This window comes from Peromyscus californicus, unplaced genomic scaffold (assembly GCF_007827085.1).
Source record: "Peromyscus californicus insignis strain IS unplaced genomic scaffold, ASM782708v3 Scaffold_5__1_contigs__length_169319896, whole genome shotgun sequence".
Lineage (NCBI taxonomy): Eukaryota > Metazoa > Chordata > Mammalia > Rodentia > Cricetidae > Peromyscus > Peromyscus californicus.
Window position 1 is genome coordinate 25,302,727 of NW_026294573.1, and position 27,284 is coordinate 25,330,010.

Consider the following 27,284-nt stretch of genomic DNA (forward strand, 5'->3'; position numbering starts at 1 on the left):
CGGAGAGCCTGGCCAGCCCTCTGCTGACTCCATCTCCTTGTCCATTTCAGGCCTGCGGAACAGTCGCGAGGCCCCAGGAACCCCACAGCCTCCTGGTCCGCGGGATGCTGTCCGTATTCCCACAGTGGATGGTCGCCCCCCGGGCCTGGCCTTAGGGACGGGGGTCCGGGTGTCCCTGCAGGCTCTGGAGGCAGAAGCAGAGGCTGGCACTGATACAGAGGCCATGCTCCAGCGCCACATCGACCGTGTTTACCATGATGACACACTTGTCGGTCGCTCCACGGGAGCCCGGCCACCACCATTGACGCGGCCTGTGTCTCTCGCGGTGCCCGGACTGACAGGAGGGGCAGGGCCTCCGGAGCCCCTGAGTCCAGCCATGTCTATCTCGCCGCAAGCCACCTACTTGTCGAAACTGATCCCACATGCGGTGCTGCCCCCCACCGTGGATGTGGTGGCCCTGGGCCGCAGCAGCCTGCGCACTCTGAGCCGCTGCAGCCTGCTGTCCGCTAGTCCGGCTTCTGTGCGCTCACTGGGCCGCTTCTCCTCAGCCTCAAGTCCCCGGCCCCGCAGCCGCCATGCTTCCTCGTCCAGTGACACCTGGAGCCATTCTCAATCCTCCGAGACCATTGTGTCCGATGGGTCCACTCTCTCCTCCAAGGGGGGCTCCGAGGGCCGGCCAGAGGGCTCTGTAGCTAGCAGTAACGTGGCAGCCCCTCCTCCAGGGGGCAGCGGGAGGGGGTCCCCTAGTGGGGGTAGCACTGCTGAGGTCTCGGACACGGCCAGCATCCGCAGCAGTGGGCAGCTGTCTGGCAGGAGTGTGTCCCTGCGGAAGATGAAACGGCCTCCCCCGCCTCCCCGCCGGACCTACTCCCTCCATCAGCGGGGCTCAGCAGCACCCGATGGGCCCTTAGGGCTGCCGCCCAAACCCGAGCGGAAGCAGCAGCCACAGCTGCCCCGGCCACCCCCCACAGGTGGGTCTGCAGGGGTGGGGGCCGTGCCTTGTCCCCCCAGCTCAGCAGGCGGCTGGGGCTCTGGCTCGTCTCCAGGTGGCTCCAGGCGCCCCCCACGTTCCCCAGAACGGACACTTTCACCTTCCAGTGGATACTCAAGCCAGAGCGGTACCCCAACTCTCCCTCACAAGGGTCTGGCAGGTGCCCCTGCTTCCCCAGGCAGGGCTCAGCCCCCTAAACCAGATCGAGTGACATCCCTTCGATCTCCTGGGGCCTCTGTGTCCTCTTCCCTCACATCCCTGTGTTCCTCTTCCTCAGACCCTACTCCCTCTGATCGCTCTGGTCCACAGATGTCCACCCCCTTGGGTGACAGGTTTGTCATACCTCCTCATCCTAAGGTGCCTGCTCCTTTCTCTCCACCACCTTCCAAGACCAAGAGCTCTAGCCAGGCTGCCCCTGCTCTGGCTGCCCCTGCTGTGGCTCCTGCGCCAGTTTCTACGATAGACACCAGTCCTGCATCTCCTTCCATGCCTCAGACAAGCCTGACTCCACCCCAGGAGTCTCCCATTGCCTCCAAAGACCAGTCACCCCCACCGTCCCCACCCCCATCTTACCACCCACCCCCCGCCGCCTAGTAAGAAGCCCGAAGTGGTTGAGGAGGTCCCACCTGCTCCAGAGACTGCTGAAGAGTCCCCCCCAGATTCCAGCTGGCCACCACCACCACCACCTACATCTGAGGAACAGGACCTGTCCATGGCTGACTTTCCCCCACCTGAGGAGGTCTTCTTCTCTGCAGGCCTGGAGCCTGGCCCTCTGGATCCCTGCAGCAACCTGGCTGCCACCGCTTCCGCTGCTAGCTCATCCCAAACCTCACCCCAGCATATCCAAACCCCTCCACCAGCTCCACCAGCTCCACCAGCTCCACCTCCAGCTAGTTCTGTTTCAGAGCCTCTGGCCAAGCTCCCTCAGAAAGACTCTGTGGGCAAGAACAGTGGGGCTCCCAGGGAGGATGCTGGCGCACCTCTGGTCACACCCTCACTCCTGCAGATGGTACGGCTTCGATCTGTGGGTGCTTCCACAGGGGTTCCAAATTCATCTCCAGGGCCATCGGCCCCCCAGAAACCACTACGAAGAGCCCTGTCAGGGCGGGCCAGCCCAGTGCCTGCCCCCTCCTCTGGGCTCCATGCTGCCGTCCGACTCAAGGCCTCCAGTTTGGCTGCCACTGAGAACCCTGGAAGTGCTCTGCCCATTGGACCACCAGAGGCAGAACCACGGTCTCCACAATCTCCTGCCTCCAAGGCCAGCTTCATCTTTTCCAAGGGCACCAAAAAACTGCAGCTCGAGCGGACTGTGTCCCCTGAGGCCCAGGCTGACCTCCAGCGGAATCTGGTGGCTGAACTTCGGAGCATTTCAGAGCAGCGGCCATCCCAGGCCCAGAAGAAGCCTTCCAAGGCTCCCCCACCCGTGGCCCGCAAGCCCTCTGTAGGAGTCCCTCCTCCCTCCCCCAGTTTTCCTAGGGCTGAATCTCTTACTGCTCCATCCACCAACGGGCTCCCTCACGCTGAGGACAGGACTAACGGGGAGCTGGCAGAGAATGGAGGTGTGCAACTGGCTGGTACGGAGAAGATGGGCCCCCCTGGTTCAGGTACTGTAGGCACTGGTGCAGAATCAGTTCTCTGGGGGTCCATAGGGGAATGTTCTCGGATCAGGTTTTGAGATATGTGGGATAGGTGGACTTCATCTTCAAACTAGTGATAGGAATCAGAGGGAGGAGGGGTAGACGGGACACAGACACTGGCAGCTGACGTGAGTGTAGTCCAGTTTTGTCCCATCATTTCCCATCTCTGTTATGTTGTAAAACGGGGCAGAGACACCCATGTTACAGTCTGTTGAAGGTGTCTCTCCCAGTTCAGTGAAGTGAGGGCATACAGAAAGGTTGGGTGAGCACATCTTAGGTTTATTGTCGGAGCCAAGCTGAGAGGCTTGCTCAATGTCCCCTTCCTCACAGATCCATAGAGGAGACTGGTCTGACCATCATCAACGGGCACTGCTGACCCATCCCAGGAATACAATCTCTCAGGGACCTGAGCAGCTCCAAGGAAGAGAGGACATGGCACACAGCCTAAGAAAGGATGCCTGCAGCCTTAATCTCCACAGCCTTCCATGTTTATGCAAGCCTGATGTTGCCCATCCTCCAAGTTCCCCTTCCCTCATGCCTTTTCCTGAAAGGATTCCCCTCCATAAGCCCTGCAGCCTTGGCCTTAGCCTCCTCTTGAAGAAGGTAGCTGGTGGGAGTGGGTGGCTGTGCCTCCACCTCCATCCCAAGGCCACAGAGGTGGGAGCAGAACATGTGTTTATTTTGTTTCATGTTGGGAATCATGTGTATTGTAGTCCAGAATCAAAGCACTTTGCAAAGTGGCTGCATGTCCATCTTCTCGGGCTCATGAAACCACATTCGAAGAGCCTGTTTACACGGTGGCAGCATCAGTCTCTTGGTAGCCAGCCCCCAGCTGGGACCAGTCTGTCCATTCTGCCAGTCCAGTCCACTCCTTTCCTAAGTTCTTGGAGATGGGCAAGTCATCCCCACAGGCTTCCCAGGCTGGCAGCAGGAGTGGGGCTGTGGAATTCCAAAGCACAAAAGGTACAGAGGGGGCTAGCCTTTCTGTGCCTCAACCTACCACCAACCACTCTCCTGCCTCCCAGTTCTGACAGGTGCTCCTCCTCATAGGGGACTCATGGACGAGGGGAGGAAGAACCAGAGGTCTGTGGGCACTGTGCACTAAGAAACCAAAAACCAGACCAGAGTAGGAAGCCATCTGGGATCTTGGCATGCTGGGCACCTGTCCTGTGACACTTGATTGGGTTTGGGTGGATGGGCACAGCTTCAGAGCCAGGAGCTCATGGGATGTGTCCATTTCATCTTGGCAGGAGAGCCTGGCAGGGACTTCCTTGGCCAGTGGCCCAGGCCTGGCCCTCATTCTTTCTCTGACCTGTCTCTACTCTTTGGTGCATGTCCTTTCTGCAGCTGCCTTTCAGCCAGGAGGAGGCAGCAGAGGCTGAGTGGCAAGGATGGGAAGCCAAAGGGGTACCTTGGGCCAGATTCTTCCCTAGTCCAAGAGGGGACACCCAGTGATCCCAAGTGGGCAGGCTGGTGGCTGTCCCCAGATAGCAGCCTCTGCTACTAATCTCTCTTCCTGGAATTCAATGACTTATTTTCAGCCTGTCCCTATCAGCTCCAATGGCTGTGCCTCCTTTCGGGCCACCTCCTGAGTCTTTTTCAGTGGGGGCTTGAGCCTGGCAAGGTCTTGCCTTTAGCATCTCCACCACCAAGAAGAGAGTGACCCACTGCCCCTTGCTGCTGACTTTCCTGTCGAAAACTGGGGACTGGAGGAGAGTCCAGGCTCCTCAGCCCTGCTGCTAGGATGCTTGTCACGGTCTTTCCCTTGCCCAGTGTGTGATGGAGGCTGCTGCTGGGGGGATGGCACTGTCCCATGGGGTGTGGGGGGAGGACAATCAATCAGTAAGCACTGTTCTGCCCCAGGATCCAGGCCCTGGGAATCTGGGAGCTGCTGGGGGTGGGGAAGCAGCGCTTTTCCCCCTCCAGTGTTACTGGAGCTCTTGTCCTGACTTGGGATCTCTGCTTGTTTCTGCACTGGGTCCGTCAGAGTACAAAGAAGAAAGGAGAATCTTAAGAGGGGCAACCTTTCTTTGTCCTCTGGGGTAAATAAGCTTGACCTTGTGCAAACGGAGAGACCAAAAGCCTCTGATTTTTAATTTGCATAAAGATGTTAGAAGAGAGAAATATATATATATATATATTTCCTTAACTTTTTGAGTCTTTGATATATCTATATAAACAGCCCTCCCCATTCCCCTGAAGCTTGAGTGGGACACATGACAAAGCTGTGTTTCATTAAAAGGTATTAATTAAATGATTGAAACTTGGCTGTGACTACTCTTTTCCAGACATTACAACAGGGGATGCTGGGTAATATATGTAACGAGGTTTGAGGAACACATACCTCACAGCAGCATGAACCTAGTTGCGGGCTAATGAACCACAGAAGACCTGGCTGTGCTAGGACAGGGCAGTGTGCTCCGGGCTTGCTGTCAGAAGAGGTGGTGTCTGCCTGCTGTGAGCACTGGCCCAGGAGTGGACCTCCCGCTTAGTAATGACAGAGGGAAACTCAGGGTGTCCGTCATCGATCCCTGTCTGCCCCATCGCATTATAGGGCTGAAGCCAGCGGTCCCAGGTTAGGTGACAGAGCTGCTGCTGTACGCTCATGCCATCTCCAACATGGTGTGGTGCAGACGAATCCACCCAGACACCGTGTTCAGACACTTTATTTGAATTTGACAGTGGCGGTTAGTGACCTGATTGAGATGCCTTATGAAGTACCCCACGTTGTGTCAGTCCATTCCTGTCCTGCTGCTGACACACATCTGGTTTTGGGAGTGTCCCAACCTAGCCAGATCAAGGGAAGCCCCAGGAGAGCTGGGGCAGACCCTGCCACTGGTGCCAAGCCTCAGGGTAGGCGGGCCTTGGGGTGCTGCCAGCCCTGGGAAGCTTGATAGACCTCTAGGCTCTGTTTCCCTTCTTTTCAAATCCCACAATTTCCTGTGGGGAGAAACTGTAATTAGCCCAGACCAGGCACTAGATCCCGGCTAGAGGTACAGCTGTGGGGACAACCCTCGGAAACTTGGGAACCAGTGTTTTTCCAATTTCAAGGACAGTGGAATAAACTTTTTCTACTGGTTCTATTGAAACCAGATTTCTCAAGTCAGCTGCCAAGGGAGGAGGCGCAGCTCTGCTGCTGGGCAGCCGTCCTTACCCCACGCTGACGGCCAGTTCCCTTGCAGCCAGGTGGGATGATCCCAGCCGGTAGGAAGGTGAGCTGTCCCTTACCAAGTCTTCTGTCTATCAACAGTTCCAGACCTGCAGCTCAGTGTCCTGAGATGGGGACGGGTGATGATGCAATAAGCTGAGACCGCAGATGGCATGGTGCGAGGAGGAGGCTGAGCCGGCTAGCTAATGTTCCCCCCTTTGAGTGATTTACAGGAGATGGACCCCAGCTTGGTCATCAAGTTGGTTTGTTTCCATTGTGCAATGCACTCCTCAGAAATCTTAAAATCGGCCTGGACAAGACAGATAGAAAACAAAGTTACGGTAGCGGGACACAAACTTCTCACATTATTAGCATGAACTGGCCCAACTTTTTCATTTTGGTTTTTGAGACAGGGTCTCCTTGAGTAGTCCTGGCTGTCCTGGAACTATGTAGTTCAGGCTGGCCTCAAAACTCACAGTGATCCTCCTGCCTTTGCTCCTGAGTGCTGGGATTGAAGGTGCACCACCACCTGGGCCCCTGATCCAGTGTTTCTGAGTACAGCTCCCCAAAGGCTTCCATGTTCTGATCTTTTGGTAAGCACATTCATTTCTATGAATAAATATAAAGACTTCTAGACTGCTAATATCACAGCACTGTGTGTGTGTGTGTGTGTGTGTGTGTGTGTGTGTGTGTGTGTGTGTGTGTGTGTGTGTGTGTGTGTGTATGATGACAAAGGTGTCAGGGATCAAACCTAGGGTCTTGTTTGATACGCTGAGTGAGTGCTCTGCCACTCAGCACACCCACGCTGGTCATAGCAGCTGATAGGCCATGATACGCTATACACATGATCCCTCTGGATACTTAATATGAGGAAACACTCAGGGATAAAAAGCAGACTAACCTGAATGCCCCTCTGTCCAGCAAAAGATCAGAAAGAAGCAATCAAGGCCTATTTAAGTAGCTTTGACAGGACTGGAAATACATGTCCACATTTTTTTTTTTTTGTCTTGAGAAGAGTCTTACTGTATAGCCCTTGCTGGTCTGGACCTTTTTAATTAATTAATTAGCTCCCCCCCACTTCCCCCAGACAGGGTTTCCTCTGTAACAGCCCTGGCTGTCCTGGAACTTGATTTGTAGACCAGGCTGGCCTTGAATTCAGAGATCCATCTGCCTCTGCCTCCTGAGTGCTGGGATTAAAGGCGTGCACCACCACTGCCCAGCTTTGGACCTACTTTGTTAAACAGATTGGCATGAATTTGGGGCAGTCCTCCTACCTCTGCCTCTTAAGTATTTGATTACATACAGGCACCAAAACACCCAGCAGGACTAGGGATATTCTCTTCATTCTGGCCTTCTATTTAAGACAGCATCTATAAAGTTTGTTCCACAAAGAGAGCTAATTTGTTACACTGGTGTAGTCCAGGCACTTAGAACAGTGCCTGACACATATTCTGGACTTGATATTACTGAAAAAAAAAAAAAAAAATGAGCTAGTGAGCGAGCGAGCGAGTCCAGGACAGCTGGAGCAGGCCGTATTCAGCTTAGTGGATGCTCTAACTGCTCCTGGGTAGGAGGGGATCTACTTCTTCCTTTTACTCATTTATTTGCTGTGGTATGGAGGGTCACAGCCTGAGGTAAAATGGGGATGACCTCCCATCTGCTGCCTTCTCAGACTATGATCAAATGGACAAGGAAGTGTCTGAAAGTCCCTCACTTGCTTCATGTCACTACTTGGCATATGCAGAGTCCTTCTGAGACTCTCAGCCCCTCATATTCAGAGCTGAATGAAGATGAAGGGACTCAGTGCAGGAAGTGTCAGCTGGGAAAGAGGCAACTGCTGACTCAGGAACAGCACACTGGGGCAGCCTGGGCAAGGGAGGACAGTAGCATCTCACCTGCAGCTTCTCAAAGACTTTCTTCTTGGGCTTGAGCTCCTCGTCTGGCTGACCCTTCTCATAGCCCTTCACAAATACTCGCTCACCAGGAGCCGAGCCTGCAGGAGGGTCCAGAGGTTCAACCTGGCGGCTCAGCCCTTCTCTGGAAAGACAGGACAAAAGGCAAGATGATGGACTTCCCAACAGCTGTGGGTGTTAAAGTGACCCGGGTCCTTAGTGCCATAACCCAGGAGGTCCTGGTCACTTTTCCCTCTCTGAACACTTAACTCAGGACTATATTCAGTATCTCTTTTTCTGGAAAGAGGAACACCTGGGTCTCCAGCAGTGATTCTGTACCCAATCACAACAGGTTGGTATCCTGGCCCCACCTCTTATTAGTAGTGTGACACCCGCATTTCTGTTTATCTGGAGAGTCTCATGTAGCCCAGGCTGTTCCTGAACTGATTCTCCAGCAGCCACTTCCCCAGTGCTGGGTCATGGGTGTGGGTTACCACACTCACTTCTATGAGGTGCTGGAGATCAAACCCCGAGCTTCAAGCCAGCTAGGCAAGAACTCGAACTGAGCTGTATCCAACCTCCAGCCTTCCTTTTGGTGAGACAGGATCTCACTGTGTAGCCGTGCTGGTCAGGAACTTGAGAAGTAAACCAGGCTTAGAGACCCTTCCCTGCAAGTGCCAGGATTAAAGGTAGGTGCCACTGTGTCCAGCATCCATCCATTTTTATTTTATATTTTTTGTATCCCCCCGCCCCCCGGAGCTGAGGACCAAACCCAGGGCCTTGAGCTTGCGCGCTTGCCTCAAGCGCTCTACCACTGAGCTAAATCCCCAACCCCTTTATTTTATTTTTTAATTAAAAAAATTTTTTTTTCCAAGGCAGAGTTTCACTGTGTAGCTCTGGAACTCACTATGTAGACCAGGATGGCCTTGAACTCTTGGTGATCTGCCTGTCTCCGCCTCCCAAGTGCTGGAATTAAAGGCATGTGCCACTATGCCCTCCAATCTGGTTTTCTCTCAACAATTTATCTTTCATGCAAGGTGTTTAATTCACAGTACTTGAACAGCCATCCTTTCATGCCTTATCTTTTGGCATCAATGTGGAAGGGGGCATTTTCTTAGGGCTTATACATGGTGTATGGGAGGGTGTCATCCTGTGCAATTCCTCACTTGCCCTCCCCAGGCCCTGGCCCACAAACCCTCACTCACATGGAAGCACACAGCAGCATGCCCTGGGAGTCGACTCCTCTCATCTTCTGGGGTTTCAGATTGCACAGCACCACCACCAGCCTGTCCTGGAGTTCTTCCTTGGGCACAAACTGTACGAGGCCGCTCACCACAGTCCTGGGTTCAGCTTCCCCCACATCAATCTTCTCCACATACAGGCTATCTGCATCTGGGTGCTGCCAGCAAGAAATTCTTGTCAGAGGGCCAGAGAGATGGCTCAGTGGGTAAAGGTGCTTGCCTCCAATCCTGATCGCCTGAGTTAGATCCCCAGGTACCACATGGTAGAAGGAGAGAAATGAGTCCTCAAACCTCCACACATGTGGCAGGCATATTCTCCTCAACCCCCAGTACACAAATAAATTAGTGGGAGATGGTCACAGTGGAGGTCATCACAAAGGGACATCTGCTCTTTCCAAAGCTCCCCTGCATTTGTCTTTTTCTTTTTTTCATTTTTGGGACAAGGTCTCACTATGTAGCCAAGGCTGGCCTTTAACTTGCAGTGATCCTCCTGCCTCAGCTTCCCAAATCCTAGGATTACAGGCATGTGCTATCATGCCTGGCTTTGAGAACATGCCTTGAAGGAACATTTACTCCTCAAGGGACTAGATTTGAGAAAATGAACCTAATGGCTAGTGGAAAAATCTCTTAACGGAGATTAGGTAGCCTGGACTGTTTAGTGAGTGCCATTATGACCCAAGTACTACACCAAGGGTCCCAGGTGTCTAGGAGCTGGGAGTGGATGAATGGTGGCCTCACCATCTGAGGTGGGAGCACCAACAACCATATCAAGTAGTCTATCCAGGGGTTGGGAGGCTTAGGGCCAGAGTGTCAAGCAAATCAACGCCAGGGGAAAAAGGCCTAGAACAATGGTTCCCAGCCAATGATTGATCACATGACCTACAAAAAAGGAAGTCCGCTTCCCCCCAGCCACCTTCTAAGGGGCAAATGGCCAACCTAAGTAAGACCAGAAGCTAGTCCAGGCAAGCTGGTACGTTCTAGGTGAGTACATCGGGCCATTTGATGGCTAAGTTCTCTGACCACTGTTCCTCTCTCCTGGTTCCTGGCTGTGTTGTATAAGGTTCAGAGACTGCCTGCAATTGGACACCTGGGCTCTGACATGCAATATGACCCCATGGGTGCTGCCTCCCCTCCCTAGGTTTCCTCCAGATGGAAACACACCGACCCAACCCTTCTCTGCCTCTTTGGGATGTAGGTGAAAACGAGTACCTTCTCCACACTGATGATTTTGCCTACACGGATATCCAGCCGGGAGGGGATGATCTCCTCTGGTTCTGAATTCTTGGCAGGGCCTTTGGCAGTGGGCTCTGGAAATGAGAAGAACTCCGTGGGGTCGGGACTCTCCTCCTCTCCCACCCCAATGGCAGGCCAGGTCTGCCTGCCCCAGATGAGGATACTGAAACCAGGCAGGATTTAGGAGAGAATCACTGAGCCCATCCACTGAGTTACACTTTAACACAGGCCCTGCAGCCTTGGAGAAGGGACACAAGATTTTCCTCCTCAGCTTTTCTCTATTACTAAGATGGAGGGCAAGGCCTGCACTAGTCTGGCCACCTTTGGGTATTTCTACTCATAAATTCCATGCAGAATTTGCTCAGTCTCTTCTGGATGGGTCGCACAAAGGTATCTACAGCAGCACCTCAGCATCATGGGTAACTGGATGACCAACTCACGAGACAGAAGCAGAGAGATGGGAGCAAGGAGGCTGTTAAAATGCGTGTTTTCAAGAAGCCTGAGCAGCTGTCAACAGACTGCCACTGCGAACACCACCTAGGGACAAGCTCACTAAGGCAGGTTTAGCAAACTTATACTAGAAGGTTTGAAGTGGTCTCAATCCCAGGCTTCTTCCCAGCTGGCCTTACTCTGCTTTGAAGGCTCTGGGTAGGCAGCACTGGCCAGCTTCTTCAGGGCTGGGGTATTGAACTTTTCTCGAATGGGGTCCAGCAACTTGTTCAGGGCAACTTCAACAGAATTCTTTAGGTCTCCAGGGTGTACAACCTACAGAAGTAAACAAGGCCCAGTGAGATGAGAGGTGACATGGCAGACAGAAGAATGTTCCCTGCAGTCTGGAGCCTTACAACACTCAGGAAACCAGGTAGAACAGAGAGTGAGTGCTCTCAAAGCCAGGTGGCTGCTTGTCTCAGACAGGTCTTACTATGTAGCCCAGGTTACCCTCAAACCCACAGTCTTCCTGCCCTCAGCCTAGCATCTAGACCTTTGGACTTTGAATTCTGTTCTAGTTTAAGGCTTTTATAGGCTGAATATGCTCATTATTCTTTTTTTTTTTTGTTTTTTCCAGACAGGGTTTCTCTGGGTAGCCTTGGTTCTCCTGGAACTCACTCTGTAGCCCAGGCTGGCCTTGAACTCTCAGAGATCCACCTGCCTCTGTCTCCCAAGTGCTGGGATTAAAGGCCTGCAGCACAACCACCTGGCACTCATTATTCTAATTCTGCTAGTCTTTCCATTTATACTTTGAGCCATAAACCAAATGTTACCTACAGGAAAATGTTCACACAGGTAACCCTAGGCCTAAAGACTGAGTTAGACATATAAGGATTAAAGCTCTGGTTAACGGTGTAATTGGACACTTAACCCCTTTTAAGTTTTGATGATGATGACTTTCACTACTTTTTCTTTTTTTTTTGAGGTGCTGGGGGTTGAACCCAGTGTCTTATACATGCTGGGCAAGCTGTCTACCACTGAGCCACATCCTCAGCCCAGTCTTGGTTTACTTAAACAATAAACAAACAAGCAATAAAAATGAGGATGCTAGCGGGGGTATATCTGAGTCAGACTGAGGACTGAGGTACACAATATGGTGGCAATGGTGAGTGGTGCTGCCACATGGAGGTACAACTGAGCAGTCCTCACCTGCAGGGCAGATCCGTGATGCTCCCAGGTCTAAGCATCAGTATGACAACACAAGAAAAATCCACATATGACCTCACATGAAATGCTACAGCCTGCACACAGGCTCATTGCCCGGTGTGGCCGAGACACACACCTTTAATCCCAACACTCAGGAGGCAGAGGCAGGTGGCCAACTTGGTCTACAAAGTGAGTCCCAGGACAGTGTTGGGATTAAAGGCATGTGCTACCACCTCCTGGCTGAAATTCAGTATTTTGTCTGTATCCTGGAGTTACCTTTTGTACCTAAGTATAGTCTGGAAGTACTTAGCTATTCTGAAGGGACATCCTTAGGTATGATTGCTGTAATACATTAGTGACAACATTTCTGTTTCTGATGCTACTTCTTCATTTCCTTGGGAATAGTTAACTTTGAGTGAAAGCTTTAGGCCTGCAGCTATCCAGATGTCAATTAAAATTCAGTTTGCTGGTTGCAGTATCCACACCGTAAGTGCTCCACAGCCACATGTCACCAGTGAGTGGCTTCTGTCTCAGGCAGTGAAAATCAAAACTACATAGCCGCACCAGACTTGAAATTCCACCATGGCAAGTACTGTGGGAATATGTGGCTGCAGAATTTTCCAGAAGCATTCCTTCTAATTCTGCTCAGCATTCCCACAAAGAACTGCTTGCAGGGATGTGGGTTCTGTGGCCTGCCTCAGACAATAGAGAAGGGTTTCACAGTAATGTCTGCAACACATCCCCAAACGGGCCACACAAGCTTCCAGACCTCAGAGATCAGAGTCCCCTCCAGCTGCCACTCAGACCCGCTTACATCTAGCATTGCCTCCAAGTGGTTCCCCAGCTGCTGCCCCCCACCTCTAAGGGAAGGGGACGCAAAGTCAAGTGAGTCAGCCCACTTTACCAACTCCCGAGGCTGGGGGAGTTTCTCTTAGTTGGGGCATGTTGGTACCCACTCTTAACCCCAGCACTGGGGAGGCAGAAGCAGGTGGATCTCTATGAGTTCCAGGATAGTCAGGGCTACATAGAACATATTTTAAAAATCCAATATAACACTTTTCTCAAAAAAACCAAAAACCAAAACCAAAAACAACAACAACAACAGCAAAAAAAAACCCCTCAAACCAAACCAAATCCCATATATGCATGTCAGCCTTTTTCATCTTTAAGTTACACGTCTGTGTGTGCCTGTACACACATATACTACTGTAGCCTTTGGAAGCAGAAGAGGGCAGCAGAGTCTCTGGAGCTAGAGTCCCAGGTGGTTGTGAGCTGCCTGATGTGGGTCCTCTGCAAGAGCAGAAAGTGCTCTTAACCACTGAGGTCTTCAACCCTCCTCCCACCCAAGTCTTGCATTGACTCTGGAGTGACATGAAAACCTAGTCCCTCCCCCGGGGAAGCTCTTCTTATAGCTGATGACAGAATATATACTTGCTTTCTGGCTAAGCATGCCTACTTCTTCTTTTTTAAATTATGTGTATAAATGTGTCTGGTGTGGGTATGTGCCCACCGTGCAGGCGTGGAGAAAGGTTCTTTACTGCAATGCATCTGGCCCCTTGGAGAATGATGAAAATCAGCATTTTAAGTATCTGCTATTCGCCCATCTACTTCATAAACTACTTGAATCCAAATCCAAGTCACTAATAAAACAGCCTTGGAGGGCATCAAGGCAGAGCTGTGTGGCTCGTCCAGGAGGGAGAGACTGTTAGACTCAGTGCACATTCATTCTCCTCTAGTGTTACCTCAGCGGCAAAGTCCTTCTCCAGCTCCAGGTAAACGGTGTAGGTCTTGTTTCCACCCCACTTCTCATCTCTCAGGATCACAAACTCTACAACAGACACCCACAAGTCAGTAACCGCAGGCACAGTAGTCCTCCACCAAATATGCATGACCATTTGTAGTTTGCTATTTGTGTGTGTGTGTGTGTGTGTGTGTGTGTGTGTGTGTGTGTGTGTGTGCGCGTGTGCACACACATATATTTAAAGCATTTTACTTTTACCAACTAAGTTATCTCACCAGCCCCGGCATTGACTTTTTCAGTTTTTGCTGCTGGGATTAAATCTAGGATATGAGGCATGTTAGACATGCTCTGTACAATGCGCCTTCCTATTCTTTAATTGGATAAGCAGCCACAACTGTGTATTCAACAAACATCATGGCTTAGAATTCTTTTTTATTCAGCTGGGTGGTGGTGGCACATGCCTTTAATCCTAGCACTGGGGAGGCAGAGGCAGGCAGATCTCTGTGAGTTTGAGGCCAGCCTGGTCTACAGAGTGAGTTCCAGGACAGCTAGGGCTACACAGAGAAACCTGGTCTCCAAAGACAAACAAAACAACAAAGAATTCTTTTGTATTCCAGTTCAAACTGTCTGTCTGCACTCTCATTTCCGACACCCCTCTGCAGCCTGACGATCTCTCAGATCTTGCCTGATAACAGACACACACAGACACTGCCTGGTAATAGACACACAGATAACTGAGGGACAGCCCAGCCTCACAATGCACAGCATATATATGAAATCAGGGCAGAGATTCAGGGCAGCCAGTCCCTGCAGGAAGATTCTGTGACAATTTTAAGAATAGTCCCAGCAGGAACTTGGATCTTCCAGCATGGCCCCTGAGAAACAAGCAGGGAGACTCTTACCAGACTTGAGGGGAAAGAGGACATGCTTGATGAAGGACAGAACCCCGTTGTTCTCCACGTTGCCTGGCTCACAGAAGGCCTTCTTCAGCTTTTTCTTCACGTCCTCCTTCCGATCAAGGAGGTCGATTTTGGACTCCTGGAAGTCATGAGGGAAGAGACCTCTTGTGGTTGAAAATGAGAACACACTCAACTAACTTTAACATACATTATATAATTTAAAAACAAAGTTTATTTTAATGAAGTCAAATCTATCCATTTTTTCCCATGATGGATTACACACTCTTTTGTCTTCTTTTGAGCTAAGGTCTCTGTAACTCAAGCTAGCCTCAAACTTGCTATGTAGCTAAGGATGTTCTTGAACTGAACTTTCTGCCTTTATATCCCTAGTGCTAGAAGCATAGATATGTACTACGAGGCCTGCTTTATGTAGTGTTCAAACCCAGAGCTGCATTTATGCTAGGTGAGGACTCTATCAACTAAGCTATATCCCAAGCCCTAACTATTTATTTATCCATTGATTTAAAAAAAACATGTGTATGTATGTATGCCTGAGTATATGTACCACATGCATGCAGGAGCCTACAGGGTCAGAAGAGGATGTTGGATGCCCTGGAATTGGAGTCACAAGTGGTTGTGAGCCACCTAGTGTGGGTGCTGGAAACTGAACCTCGGTCATCTTCAAGAACAGTGAGTGTGCACCGGGCGGTGGTGGCACATGCCTTTAATTCCAGCACTTGGGAGGTGGAGGCAGGCAGATCTCTGTGAGTTCGAGGCTAGTCTGGGCTACAGAGTGAAAGGCTCCACAGCTTCACAAAGAAACTGTCTCAAAAAAGAAAAAAAGAAAAAAAAGAACATCAAGTATTGGAGCTGGAGCGATGGCTCAGCAGTTAAGAGCACTGGCTGCTCTTCCAGAGGACCAGAGTTCGAGTCCCAGCAACCACATCATGGCTCACAGCCATCTATGGTGGGATCTGATGTCCTCTTCTGGCATAAAGATATACATACATGCAGATAGAGCACTCATACACATAAAATAAATAAATAAGTCTTAAAAAAACAAAAACAAAACAAAACAGTGAGTGCTCTTAACCACTGAGTCATCTCTCTAGTCCTATAAACATTCCTTACTCCTTTTTTTTTGAGACAGGGTTTCTGAGTAGCCCTGGCTGTCCTGGCTCCCAAGGGCTGGGATTAAAGGTGGTGTGCCACTACAGCCAGGCCCATAGACATTCTTTTTTTTTTCCCCCTGAGACAGGGTTTCTCTGTGTAACTGTTCTAGCTGTCCTGGAACTCCCTCTGTAGACCAAGTTGGCCTCAAAGTCAGAGGTCTGCCTGCCTCTGCCTCCCAAGTGCTATAATTAAAGGCGTGTGCCACCATGCTCGGCTATTAAAATTAAAAATTTTAAATGGAGATTTTAGTTATGTGAGGTGGCATATCACTCATTAACAGTTTGAAGCTAGGGCTGGTGAGATGGCTCGGCAGGTAAAGGTGTCTGCCACCAAGGTTGACTTGTACTTTCCATCCTCCTGCCTCAGCCTCCAGGGTGCTACCATTACAAGTAGATGGCCGACGGGCTGGAGGGATAGCTCAGCCGTTAAAGGCTAGGCTCACAAGTAGATGGCCGAAGGAAGACATGTAATCCCATCATTCTGGTCATCAGCAGCAGTTAACCAGACAGACCCTGTCAGGACCGCTCTGGCTGGTATTTATTGGATGACATACTGTGCCTCATAGCACAGACATTCACACTCTACTTAGCTAGGGGACTGCTCGTTGGAGTCTTCAATCTATCTTTTGCTGGAGTTTTCTAGATTCAAGAAATGGTTGTGGGGGGGCTGGCAAGATGGCTCAGTGGGTGAAAGTGCGTGTTTATCGAGCCTGATGACTGGGGTTCCATCCCTGGTCCCCACATGGTAGAAGGAACCAACTTCCCCAAGTAGTCCTCTGACCTAGATACCAGGGCCATTGCAGGTGTGGACCCACACATATACACACAAACAAACAAATCAATGTGTAAACAAATGAAAGTGGTTGTGGCCTGGGGATGTAGCTGTGGAACATTGCTTGTACAACATGAGATAGGCCTTAGGTTCAAGCCTCAACACTAAATAAAATCGAAGGGCAGTGGTGGCACACACCTTTAACTCCAGCACTCAGGAGGCAGAGGCAGGTGGATCTCCAGAGCTAGTTCCAGGTCTGCTAGGCTAGAGAAACCCTGTCTTGAACCCCATGCCCCTCCCACAAACAAACAAACAAACAAACCAAAAACACAAAGAGAAAGGAGAAGCATAATCTTTGGGCTGGTGATGTGTCTGTCTCATTGGGTAAAGGCACATGGACCCCCCCCCCCCCCAATAGATAAATAAATGTAAAGAAGCGGTTAGTAATTTACCTCTTCTGACGAGCTCATTTTGCTCCCAGTCAATCCTGGGACCATGGGATTCATCAGATGGACCCGTTTTGAGTAGCCAAGTGCAGGGAGGTACTGGAATGAAAACACGGCAATAGCAGATATAAATATAAATTCCTCCTCAGCGCTCTGTTCTCATTGGGTCTGACCAGCAACTTCAGGGCACTATGTACTACAGTCTTCCTTGTCTTTTTAATGAACATATACAGTTTTCCTTTCTTTTCCTTTCTCTTTTTTTTGAGATAGGGTTTCTTTGGTAGCTTTGGTGCCTGTCCTGGATCTCGCTCTGTAGACCAGGCTGGCCTCAAACTCACAGAGATCCTCCTGGCTCTGCCTCCCGAGTGCTGGGATTAAAGGCGTGCGCCACCACTGCCTGGCAGAACATATATAGTTTTCAACAGTCATCATTATGTTAGCAGACTTTTAAATATATATATTTAAATATATATTACTTATATATATATATTAAATATATATATATATTCTTTTTGTTTTACGTGCATGGGTGTTTTGCCTGCACGTACGATTGTGCATCCCATGCATGCCTGGTACAGAAGAGGGCACTAGATCACCTGGAACTGCAGTTCCAGACGGTTGTGAGCCACCAGGTGGCTGCTGAGAGTGCACTCCACCCACTACACATTCTTCCCCTGAAGCATTTTTCTGTAACCAGGTGCTAAGAAAAAGACTCAGCAGACAAGAAAGCAACAGTGACCGGAGTTCAGGCTGTGTAATATGTGGTCTTCATTGTTAACTAGACTTTAGGATCAACAGAGATCTACACATAAGACAGAAACTGGGTTGGAATGTGGTACATAGACATATATGCAGACAAAACACCCATTTACATAAAATAAAAAAATTAAGCAGGATACAAAGAAAATTACAGAAGCCAGGCTTGGCAGTACACACTTGTAATCCTAGCACTTGGGAGGGAAGAAGCAGGAGGATCAGAGTTCAAAGTCATCCTTGGCTACATGGGAAACTAAATGCCAGCCTGGGCTATGCATCATCATACCTAGCTTACAACTATTAGCTTCCAAAGTCATTAAAAAACACACTAGAGAGATGGGCTAGAGAGATGGTTCAGTGGTCAAGAGCACTTGGATCTGGGCTTGGTTCCTAGCACCCACATGGTAGCTCACAACCATCCCACAGGCATGCACATGGTGCACATACATACACGCAGACAGGACAATGAGACACATTAAAAAATAAAAATAAAACACTATGAGTATAGCTAGCCAGGGCTACATAGTGAGATCCTGTCTCAATGATAAAAATACAAGGGCTGGGTTTAAGGCTCAGTTGGTTACACTAGATGCTGGGTTTGATCCCTAGGACCCCATGAATTGGGCATGGGGGAACACACCCATAATCCCAGCATTTGGGAGGTAGAAGCAATAAGACTAGGTGCTCAAGGTCATCCTTGACTACACAGCAAGTCAGAAGCCAGACTAGGCTGTAAGAGGTCCTGTATCACCAACCTGCTATACCAGCTATAGTGACGTATACCTTTAATCCTAGCACCCTGGAGGTGCAGGCAGAGGCAGAAGGATCTCTATGATGGTAAGGCCAACCTGGTCTACATAGGGAGTTCCAGCTAACTCCCTATCTAAAGTACATAGTAACACCCTGCCTCAACTCCTTCCCTGACCCAAAAAACCAAAACTGTGCTACCCTTCCCAAGAACACACTGTACGAGTTTCCCAACCATTAATAAATCTGAAAACTATTTTAGTATAGGGTGTGTGTGTGCGCGCGCGCGCGCGCACGCGCCGTGCGAGCACACATACATGTACATGCAAGTATGAGGGTGCACTCACCTGTGTGGATACATATAAAGGCCAGAGGTTGACACTGGGATGTCTTCTTCAATTGCTTTCCCACTATATTTTTGTTTTTGTTTTTCAAGACAGGGTTTCCTCTGTGTAACAGCCTTGGCTGCTCTGGAACTCACGCTGGTTGGCCTTGAACTCACAGAGATCCACCTGCCTCTGCCTCCCGAGTGCTGGGATTAAAGGTGTGGGCCACCACGCCCGGCTCCACTCTATTTTATTACAGGTTTCTCACTGACCCTGAAGCTTCTTGTTTTGACTCGGCTGGCTGGCTGGTGAGGCCCAGGACCCAGGGCCTTTGCCTTTCCCAGACTGTGACTATAGACACATGTCACAACAGCAGGCATCTAAACCATCTCTTCATCCTTCACTACATTTTTATCTAATTCTTTGCCACTGGATATGTTTATTTCTAAATATTTCCTTTAAATTAATAATGTGGTAAGTTCTCTCATACACAACTCAAGGTTTGTTTGTTTGTTCTTATTTCCTGAGGTCAGGTTTCCAGGAGCAGACTTTATTAGGTCAAAGGATAGGAACGTTTTAGAGTTGTCAAAGTATTCTCAGAATTTATATTTCTGCTTGAGTTGTTTTCTTTACACCTTGCCAAGATCAGGTTTTGAGAAGCTTTGAAAAATTACCAACTACAGAGGCAAGCAAGATTGCTGTGGGATGTTCTGTATGGCAAATGTGTTGCTGATTGGTCAATAAATAAAACACTGATTGGCCATTGGAAGTATAGGCGGGACAAGGAGGAGAATAAAGCTGGGAAGTGGAAGGCTGAGTCAGAGACACTGCCAGCCGCCCGATGAGAAACAGCATGTGAAGATGCCGGTAAGCCACGAGCCATGTGGCAAGGTATAGATTAATGGAAATGGATTAATTTAAGCTGTAAGAACAGTTAGCAAGAAGCCTGCCACGGCCATACAGTTTGTAACCAATATAAAACTCTGTGTTTACTTGGTCGGGTTTGAGCGGCTGTGGGACTGGCAGGTGAGAGAGATTTGTCCTGACTGTGGGCCAGGCAGGAAAACTCTAGCTACATAAGATGGCTCAGTGGTTAACAGCACTGGATGCTTTTCTAGAAGACCTGGGTCCAGTTCCCAGCACTCACATGGTGGCCTATGGTATCTGACATCCTCTTCTGGCTTCTGCTGCATAGACATGTATGCAGACGAAATACCCATAAACATTAAGAAAACAACAACAACCCCCCCCAAAAAAAACCCAAACTAAAACCACAACAACTTCTTCATTGTATTCAAGCTCTTTCCAAGAAAAGAACTGTGTTTGTGCTGATTTCCCTCCGAACCTTGGTAAACGTCATCTCTGAGATCCGTGGTTTCTCTAAAACTCAGGGTAGCGCAAACCCAATGCTCTAGGAGAGAATGACACTCCTGACTGGTAGCAGCAGGAAGGAACAAAACCAGCAAGTCCAGAAATCCAGCAAGTCCTGGGGCAGCTTTCTGGGAGTAGGTACCAAGACAGTGTGGGCTGCTGAGGCAGACAGACCTAGCTCATTCACACCAGTGCTGTCCTGGACACTGCTTTCTGGTCCACAGAACAAGGATAGCCATCAGCCAGTGTATGTCTGGTGTGTGACTGTGTGACTGTGCCTCATAACTGAGTCAGCTTCAGCTGTGTATCTCAGAGGCATGGGAGAGAGAAGTGGCTACTCACCTTCTCTGCAAAGGTAAAAATCTTCCTCTGGTCAATACCACCAAACTGGGCATCTACTTTTAAGTACTCTTCATCCAAAGCCTGTGGAAAGAAACATGAACATAAACACCCGCTGTATTTGTCCCCTATGGGCCTGACACAGAGAAGTTCGAATCACATGATTTTCTTTACAGGGTAGAGCCAGGAGGGAATAAATAACACAGAGCCTCCCTGGTGGCTCAGAAACAGCTGCTGAGTACCTGTGTGAACATTAGTGCAGATGCACAGGCCCTGCTCTCCGGATGCTCCTAGTCTATCTAATGCAGTGGGGAGGGAGTGATGCCAAAGGTCCCCCACTGAATAAGGCAGCCTATGTCACATCAAAGAACTGGCATAAAGCAGTGACTCCTGTCTGCTTGCCATGACATCTACTTGGGAGGTAGAAGCAAGAGGTTATCCTGAGGTCATGAGTTCAAGACCAGCCTGAACAATATAGTAAGATGCTGTTTGGGGAAAAAAAGGGTGTGAGAGTCAGTGGTAAGAGCAACTGCTTAACTTGTCTGTGGTCCTGGGTTCAGGCCCTAGCTCCAAACCTCCAACAAAACAAAAGGCTTATGATAACTTAGATAATCAGAGGTAAAACAGGTTCTTCACTCATGAGGCCCAATGCTCTCTCACAGCTTGTAGGAGTTGAGTCTCTCCTTTCACCCTGTGGGTCTTAGGAGCTCCAAGTCAGGACATCAGGCCGGCTAGCAAGTGCCTTAACTTTCTGGGCAATCTCACTGGCCCAGTGTTCAGATCCTTTCTATGGCTTTGCTTTTGAGTAAAGTTTCCTTGATACTCTTTAGGCATGGGGAGGGTAATCCTGAACTGGGTATAGTGGTTCATGACTATAAGAGGCTGAGACACAGAAATTGCTATGCGTTTTAGATCAGTTTATGCTATAAAGTGAACTGTAGGTCAATTGTCCCACTCTTTCCCAATACCAACCAAAAACAAAACAAAAAAACCCCAAACCCCCAAAAGAGCAAACCAGGACTACTAACTGTACACTGACTATCACTCATTAGTTGTCAGGCCTGGTGCCAGCCTTGGGCATTCAGGGATGAATCAGACCCACATCCTCCCTGCAAGCAGCTCAATGACCCCCTTGGGGAGAGACACACATCATTTCAGCACAGTGTGTACAGGCTAACTACACGCTCATGGTAGGAACAGGGCCAATACCAAGGAAGAAGCGATTCCTGTGGGGAAGTCTTCCTAGAATGAAACTGTGGGTTGGACTTGGTTTAAGAATATCTAGAGCTGGGCATGGTGGCACAGGCCTTTAATCCTAGCACTCAGGTGAATATGATAAGATAAAAAGGCCAATTATTAAATCTACTTCTAAAAAGGAACTACTTGTTTTAAATAGGATAAGTAATGAAAATTTTTGTCTGAATTTGTCAAATGTTACTGGACTGGACATTGTTATATATTAATGGAGTTTTTATCTGAATCTGTCAAATGTTAATGGACTAGACATCATTAATGTAATTCTTGACTGTATATATTATATATACTTATTGGATATAGTTTTTCTTGTATTAGTTACAAGCTTTTTTTAAAATTTTAGACAAAAAAAGGGGAAATGTGGTGGTATTATGTTCCCCGAAATATTGTGCATGCTAATTAACTTATCTGGGGTCAGAGTACAGAACAGCCACAGTATTAAACATAGAGGATAGGCAGTGGTAGTACATGTCTTTAATCCTAGCATTCCAGAGGCAGAGATCTACCTGGATCTCTTGTGTGTTCAAGGATACAGCCAAACATGGTGACACATGCCTTTAATCCCAGAAAGTGAGCCTTTAATCCCAGGGAGTGATGGCAGAAAGCAGAAAGGTATATAAGGCATGAAGACCAGAAACTAGAAGCATTTGGCTGGATAAGCCTTTAGGCTTTGAGCAGCAGTTCAGCTGAGACACATTTGGATGAGGACTCAGAAGCTTCCAGTCTGAGGAAACAGGATCAGCTGAGGAACTGGCGAGGTGAGGTAGCTGTGGCTTGTTCTGCTTCTCTGACCTTCCAGCATTCAACCAAAATAACTGGCCCCAAGTTTGATTTTATTAATAAGACTTTCTAAGATTCCGCTACACTCAGGAGGCAGGGGCAAGTGGATCTCTGTGAGTTTGAAGTCAATGTGGACTACAGATCCAGCGCCAGGGCTGTTGCACAGAGAAACCTTGTCTCGAAAAACACAAAACAAAACAAAATACACCAAAACTGGAGGGTGGTTCTCAACCTGTGGGTTGAAACCCCTGGGGTTGTCGACCAACCCCTTCACAGGGGTCGCCTGAGACCATTGGATATTTACATTATGAATCATAACAGCAGTACACTTACAGTTATGAAGTAGTAATGAAAGTAATTTTCTGGTCGGGGGTCATCACAACACAAGGAACTTTATTAAAGGATCTCAGCATTAGGAACGCTGAGAACCACTGACAGAGAAGCTTTCTACTACAAGAGGAAACAGAGTGTGAGAAGTGTTTGGGAAAATAGTGAATGGTCCAGTCTTTGAAAGCAAACTTCAAGAGATGTAGGGCATGGTGAGTGCAGAGGTTAGACAAGGAGGTGAGGGCAAGGTATGGTGCCTTGTGACTTAATCTCAGGACTGGAGAGGCAGAGCAGATCCATCCAGGTCTACATAGTGAGTTCTAAGCCAGCTTGAGCTACAAAGACTTTATCTCAAAATTAAAATAGCTGGTCAGGTGGGGCACACCTTTAGTCCTAGCACCAGGGAAGAAGGGATAGGTGGATCTCTGTGAGTTCAAGCCCCCCCCCCCCCCCCCCCCCCCCGCTTCACATAGTGAGTTCCAGACCAGCCGAAGGTACAAAGAGAGAACCTGTCTCAAAAATAGTAATAATAGTAAAAAGAAAAGTAGGTAAGACCATGAATGCCATACTAGGGTACCTTGGTAATGTCCTGCCAGTGAACAGTTTTAAGGAGAAATGTGACCAACACTGAAGAAGGACACCAGTTGCAGACAGGACATGGACCAGAGTCCTATGCAGGCTGGAGACAGACAGCATCACTAGCAGGCCGTTGTATGGCTCTGAAAAACACCCATGATCCAAAGCAGTGGAGATGTGGAGCAAGAACAAGTTTAAGAGCTGATATGTGTGTGTAAGTGTGTGTGCATACATGAATGTGGAGGCCAGAGATGGGTGGGGGGGGGGTGTCTTCCTCCATTGCTCCCCACCTGAGACTGCAGCTCTTGTTGAACTTGGAGCTCACTAACTTGGCTAGTCTTGCTAGTTAGTAACGGACCGGCCTGATTAGAAGCTAAGGTCAGAATAAGTTCACTCCTGCTTGATCATGTCTTGTCCCATTTTCTGAAATTTGACATTCCATACCCTCATACCCTGACCTCCACCCTGAGAAGATAAAATGTCCTGCTAGGTTCCTACCTAACCCAAACCCTTGGAAACACCCTAGCCTTGTAGTTTTGGAGCTATAAAACCCCTATTCTCTCAAACACAGCTTTAGGGAGATAGTCCTGTGTGACAGAAAATAAAGCTTGCTTAATTTGACCAAACGTTTTGGGTTGGTGACCTTTACTGTCATCCAGTAGGATTAATAGTTAGCTTGTCTGGGGATTCCCTGTCTCTGCTTCCCAAGTGCTGGGATTATAGGCAGGTTCCCACACTTGCCTGACTTTTTTTTCCTTCTTTTTCGAGACAGGGTTTTTCTGTGTAGCCCTGGCTATCCTGGAACTTGCTCTGTAGACCAGGCTGGCTTTGAGCTCACCACTGCCTGGCCTTTTTTTTTTTTTTTAATGTGGGTGCTGGGGGTCTGAAGCAGCAAGCACCTTACCCACTGAATCATCTCCACAGACCTGAGTTTAAGAGTTTTAAAAAGCAAAATTGGTAAAATTTAGTTCACAATTAGTTGGGATTAGGAGAGAGAAAGAAAGAGAGAGGACATAGAGGAAGGTTGCGTAAGGAACTGCCTAGAACAGCACTATCTAACAGAACTTTCTGTAATGACGAGTACGTTCTGTATCTGTGCTGTCTGAACTAGTAGCTACTAGTAATAACCACACATGGTTACCATGGACTAGAAATCTAAACCATTTGACTGAAGAAGTAAAAAAAAGGTTGGGCATGGTGGTGCACACCTATAATCTTAGCACTCTGAAGTCAGAGCTAGGAAACTTCCTGCAAATTTTTAGCCAGGCAGAAGTACATACATAGTGTGACCAAAACTGAGGCTGGAGACATGGCTCAGAGGTTAAGAACATTCATTGGCTGTTCTTCCAGACGACCTGAGTTCAATTCCCAGCAATCACATGGTGGCTCACAACCATCTCTAATGGGATCTGATTACCTCTTCTGGTGTGTATGAAGACAGGTCACTCACACACATAAAATAAATAAGAAAAAAGAAAAAAAAGAACCAAAACCAACACTTCTCAGCAATTAGGAGAGTAGATGGAGCTTAAATTAAAACAAAAAACCAGAACATTGGGTGGAATAATTTCCTCATGTAGCCCAGACAGGCCTCATCATTGAACTCATGATCCTTCTGCCTTTACTTTTTCAGTGCTCAGATCATGTGGTACTGGGGATCAAACTCATAGTCTTGTGCACTCTAGGCAAGCACTCAATCAACTGAGCTTCATACTTTAAAATTGTGCTGGGTGGTCATGGCGCATGCCTTTAATCCCAGCACTGGGAGGCAGAGGCAGGCGTATCTCTCTGAGTTTGAGGCCAGCCTGGGCTACAGAGTGAGTTCCAGGACAGCCAGAGCTACAGAGAGAAACCCTGTCTCAAAACACACACACACACACACACACACACACACACACACACACACACACACACACACACACACACACCCAAAGATCAAAACCAGAAAGGAAATGGGAGATAGGGACTACAATAAAGAAGTATCCAGGATGGAGAAGAGCCAGGAAAGAAGGTATAGTGCAACCTGAAGAGTGAGTACAGGGTACAGCCAGTGCCCCGAGAGGCTTGTGTCCACTCCTTAGAAACAGTGCAGAGGGCTGGAGCCATGGCTCAGTGGTTAAGAGCACTGGCTGCTCTTCCAGAGGACCCGGGTTCAATTCCCAGCACACACACACACAATGGCAGCTCACAACTGTCTCTAACTCCAGTTCTAGGGGATCTGACACCATCACACAGATATACACGTAGGCAAAACAGCAATACACATTTAAAAAAAATCCTCACAAAGGAAAGCAAGAACGAGTGCAGAAAGGTAACGGGTGCCCCGCCCTCGTGTGCACCTGCAGTCCAGGGTACAGCAGGCCGCTCAGTAAAGGGTGCTCCACCTGCTTCACGACCTCAGCCCCGGCTTTCTTGGCATCATGTTGTGTGACCATGGAGGACAGTCGGTACACATCCAGCGTGTACTCTCTGAAGGAGAAAGGCAGAAGAGATGTCGATAAGGCTGGGCCCAGGCCTGTGTCCCAGGACAGGCCTGACGTTAGGACATTCTAAAGACAGCACTGCCTCGGCTTCTACAACATGACATCCATTCATGCATCCAAACTGTTACTTTTTCTTTCTCCTTTTTTTAATTAAGAGATTTTCTATTTATTTTACATATCAACCCCAGATTCCCCTGTCCTCCCTCCTCCCACCCCCCAGCCTGTTACTTTAAATTTCTAGTTTTCCTTTGGTTCTGGAAAATGTTCTGCTATTACCTTGTGACATACTGTATCATTGCCATCCCCTTTTCTCTTCTGGAATCCCTTAATCAATAAATACTACAATTTTCCAATCTTTCTTCTCTACCTTTAAAAAAAAGTTTTAAAGCTGGGCAGTGGCAGTGCACGCCTTTAATCCCAGAACTTGGGAGGCAGAGCCAAGTGAATCTTTGTAAGTTCCAGGCCAGCCTGGTCTACAAAGTGAGTTCCAGGACAAGCTCCAAAAGCTACACAGAGAAACCCTGTCTTGAAAACCCAAAAAGAAGTTTTAAGTATATGGTATATGTAAGGGCTGGAGAAGTGGCTCAGTGGTTAAGAGCACTTGTTCTTGCAAAGGACATGGGTTTGGTTCCCAGCACCCACACGGTAGCTCACAACCATACATAAGTCCAGTTCCAGGGGCACTGACGTCCTCTTCTGACTTCTGTGGGCACAGGCATACAAGGGGTGTGAATATATGCATACAGACAAAACACTCATATACATAAAATAAATAAATCTAAAAAAGAACAGAGTAATAACACAAAGAACAGCACCTATCATGCAAAATTGAAGAAAACCTCTGCAGTTCCCAGTGCCCTCGCCTAATTCTACCACTTCTGTCCTCTTTAGAGGAACCTTATCTTGAGCCTATTGCTGCTTCTCAGCTTTGCATTTGTGCCTGGAAGCAGTGTCCTGTAAACATGTGTCTACACTGGTATACACAGGCACATTTCCCTCTATGTGGCCTGATTCCCAGGATCAGAGGGGATCTGCATCTCAAATTGCAGTGGATAATGCCAAATCATTTCCCAAAGTGATTTTTGTCAATTAAAAATTTTTCTTTTGTTTACTTTTATTTTATGTGCATTGGTGTTTTGCCTGCATGTATGTCTGTGTGAGGGTGTTAGATCCCCTGGAACTGGAGTTATGGACAGTTATGAGCTGTCATGTGGGTGCTGGGAATTGAACCCAGGTCCTCGGAAAAGTAGCCAGTGCTCTTAACTGCTGAGCCATCTCTTCAGCCAGATTTTTGTAAATTTTATTATCTGTTTTGGCTCTTAAAATTTTTTCCCACTTATTGACTACACTGTGATTTTTCACTATGATTTTAATCTCCATTTTTTTTCCATACGATTACTAGTCACTTGAGAATTCTAAGAAAAACTCAATTGAATCTTTTTTTTTTAACTGGATGAGGTTAATTAAAATAATTGACTGTAATTTTTATTTATTTTTTGAGGCAGGATTTTTCAATAG

The 27,284-nt window shown here is 48.4% G+C and overlaps 2 protein-coding genes across 2 annotated transcripts in view; one reads left to right on the top strand and one right to left on the bottom strand.

The window, feature by feature from the left end:
• Window positions 1-4,895, top strand: part of Kiaa1522 (KIAA1522 ortholog) — a 30,030-nt gene extending 25,135 nt beyond the window's left edge. Inside the window, 3 exon segments of the mRNA XM_052718114.1 lie at window positions 51-1,570; window positions 1,572-2,595; window positions 2,959-4,895. Coding sequence (XP_052574074.1) covers window positions 51-1,570; window positions 1,572-2,595; window positions 2,959-2,966 — 2,552 coding nt within the window. The 3' untranslated portion in view covers window positions 2,967-4,895.
• A 383-nt stretch (window positions 4,896-5,278) lies between these two features.
• Window positions 5,279-27,284, bottom strand: part of Yars1 (tyrosyl-tRNA synthetase 1) — a 31,550-nt gene continuing 9,544 nt past the window's right edge. Inside the window, exons 4-13 of the mRNA XM_052718115.1 lie at window positions 25,623-25,752; window positions 20,350-20,430; window positions 16,814-16,906; window positions 14,421-14,556; window positions 13,520-13,605; window positions 10,772-10,907; window positions 10,119-10,216; window positions 8,874-9,067; window positions 7,672-7,813; window positions 5,279-6,086 (exon numbers count right to left, since the gene is read on the bottom strand). Coding sequence (XP_052574075.1) covers window positions 5,976-6,086; window positions 7,672-7,813; window positions 8,874-9,067; window positions 10,119-10,216; window positions 10,772-10,907; window positions 13,520-13,605; window positions 14,421-14,556; window positions 16,814-16,906; window positions 20,350-20,430; window positions 25,623-25,752 — 1,207 coding nt within the window. The 3' untranslated portion in view covers window positions 5,279-5,975. The remainder of the gene's footprint in view (window positions 6,087-7,671; window positions 7,814-8,873; window positions 9,068-10,118; window positions 10,217-10,771; window positions 10,908-13,519; window positions 13,606-14,420; window positions 14,557-16,813; window positions 16,907-20,349; window positions 20,431-25,622; window positions 25,753-27,284) is intronic.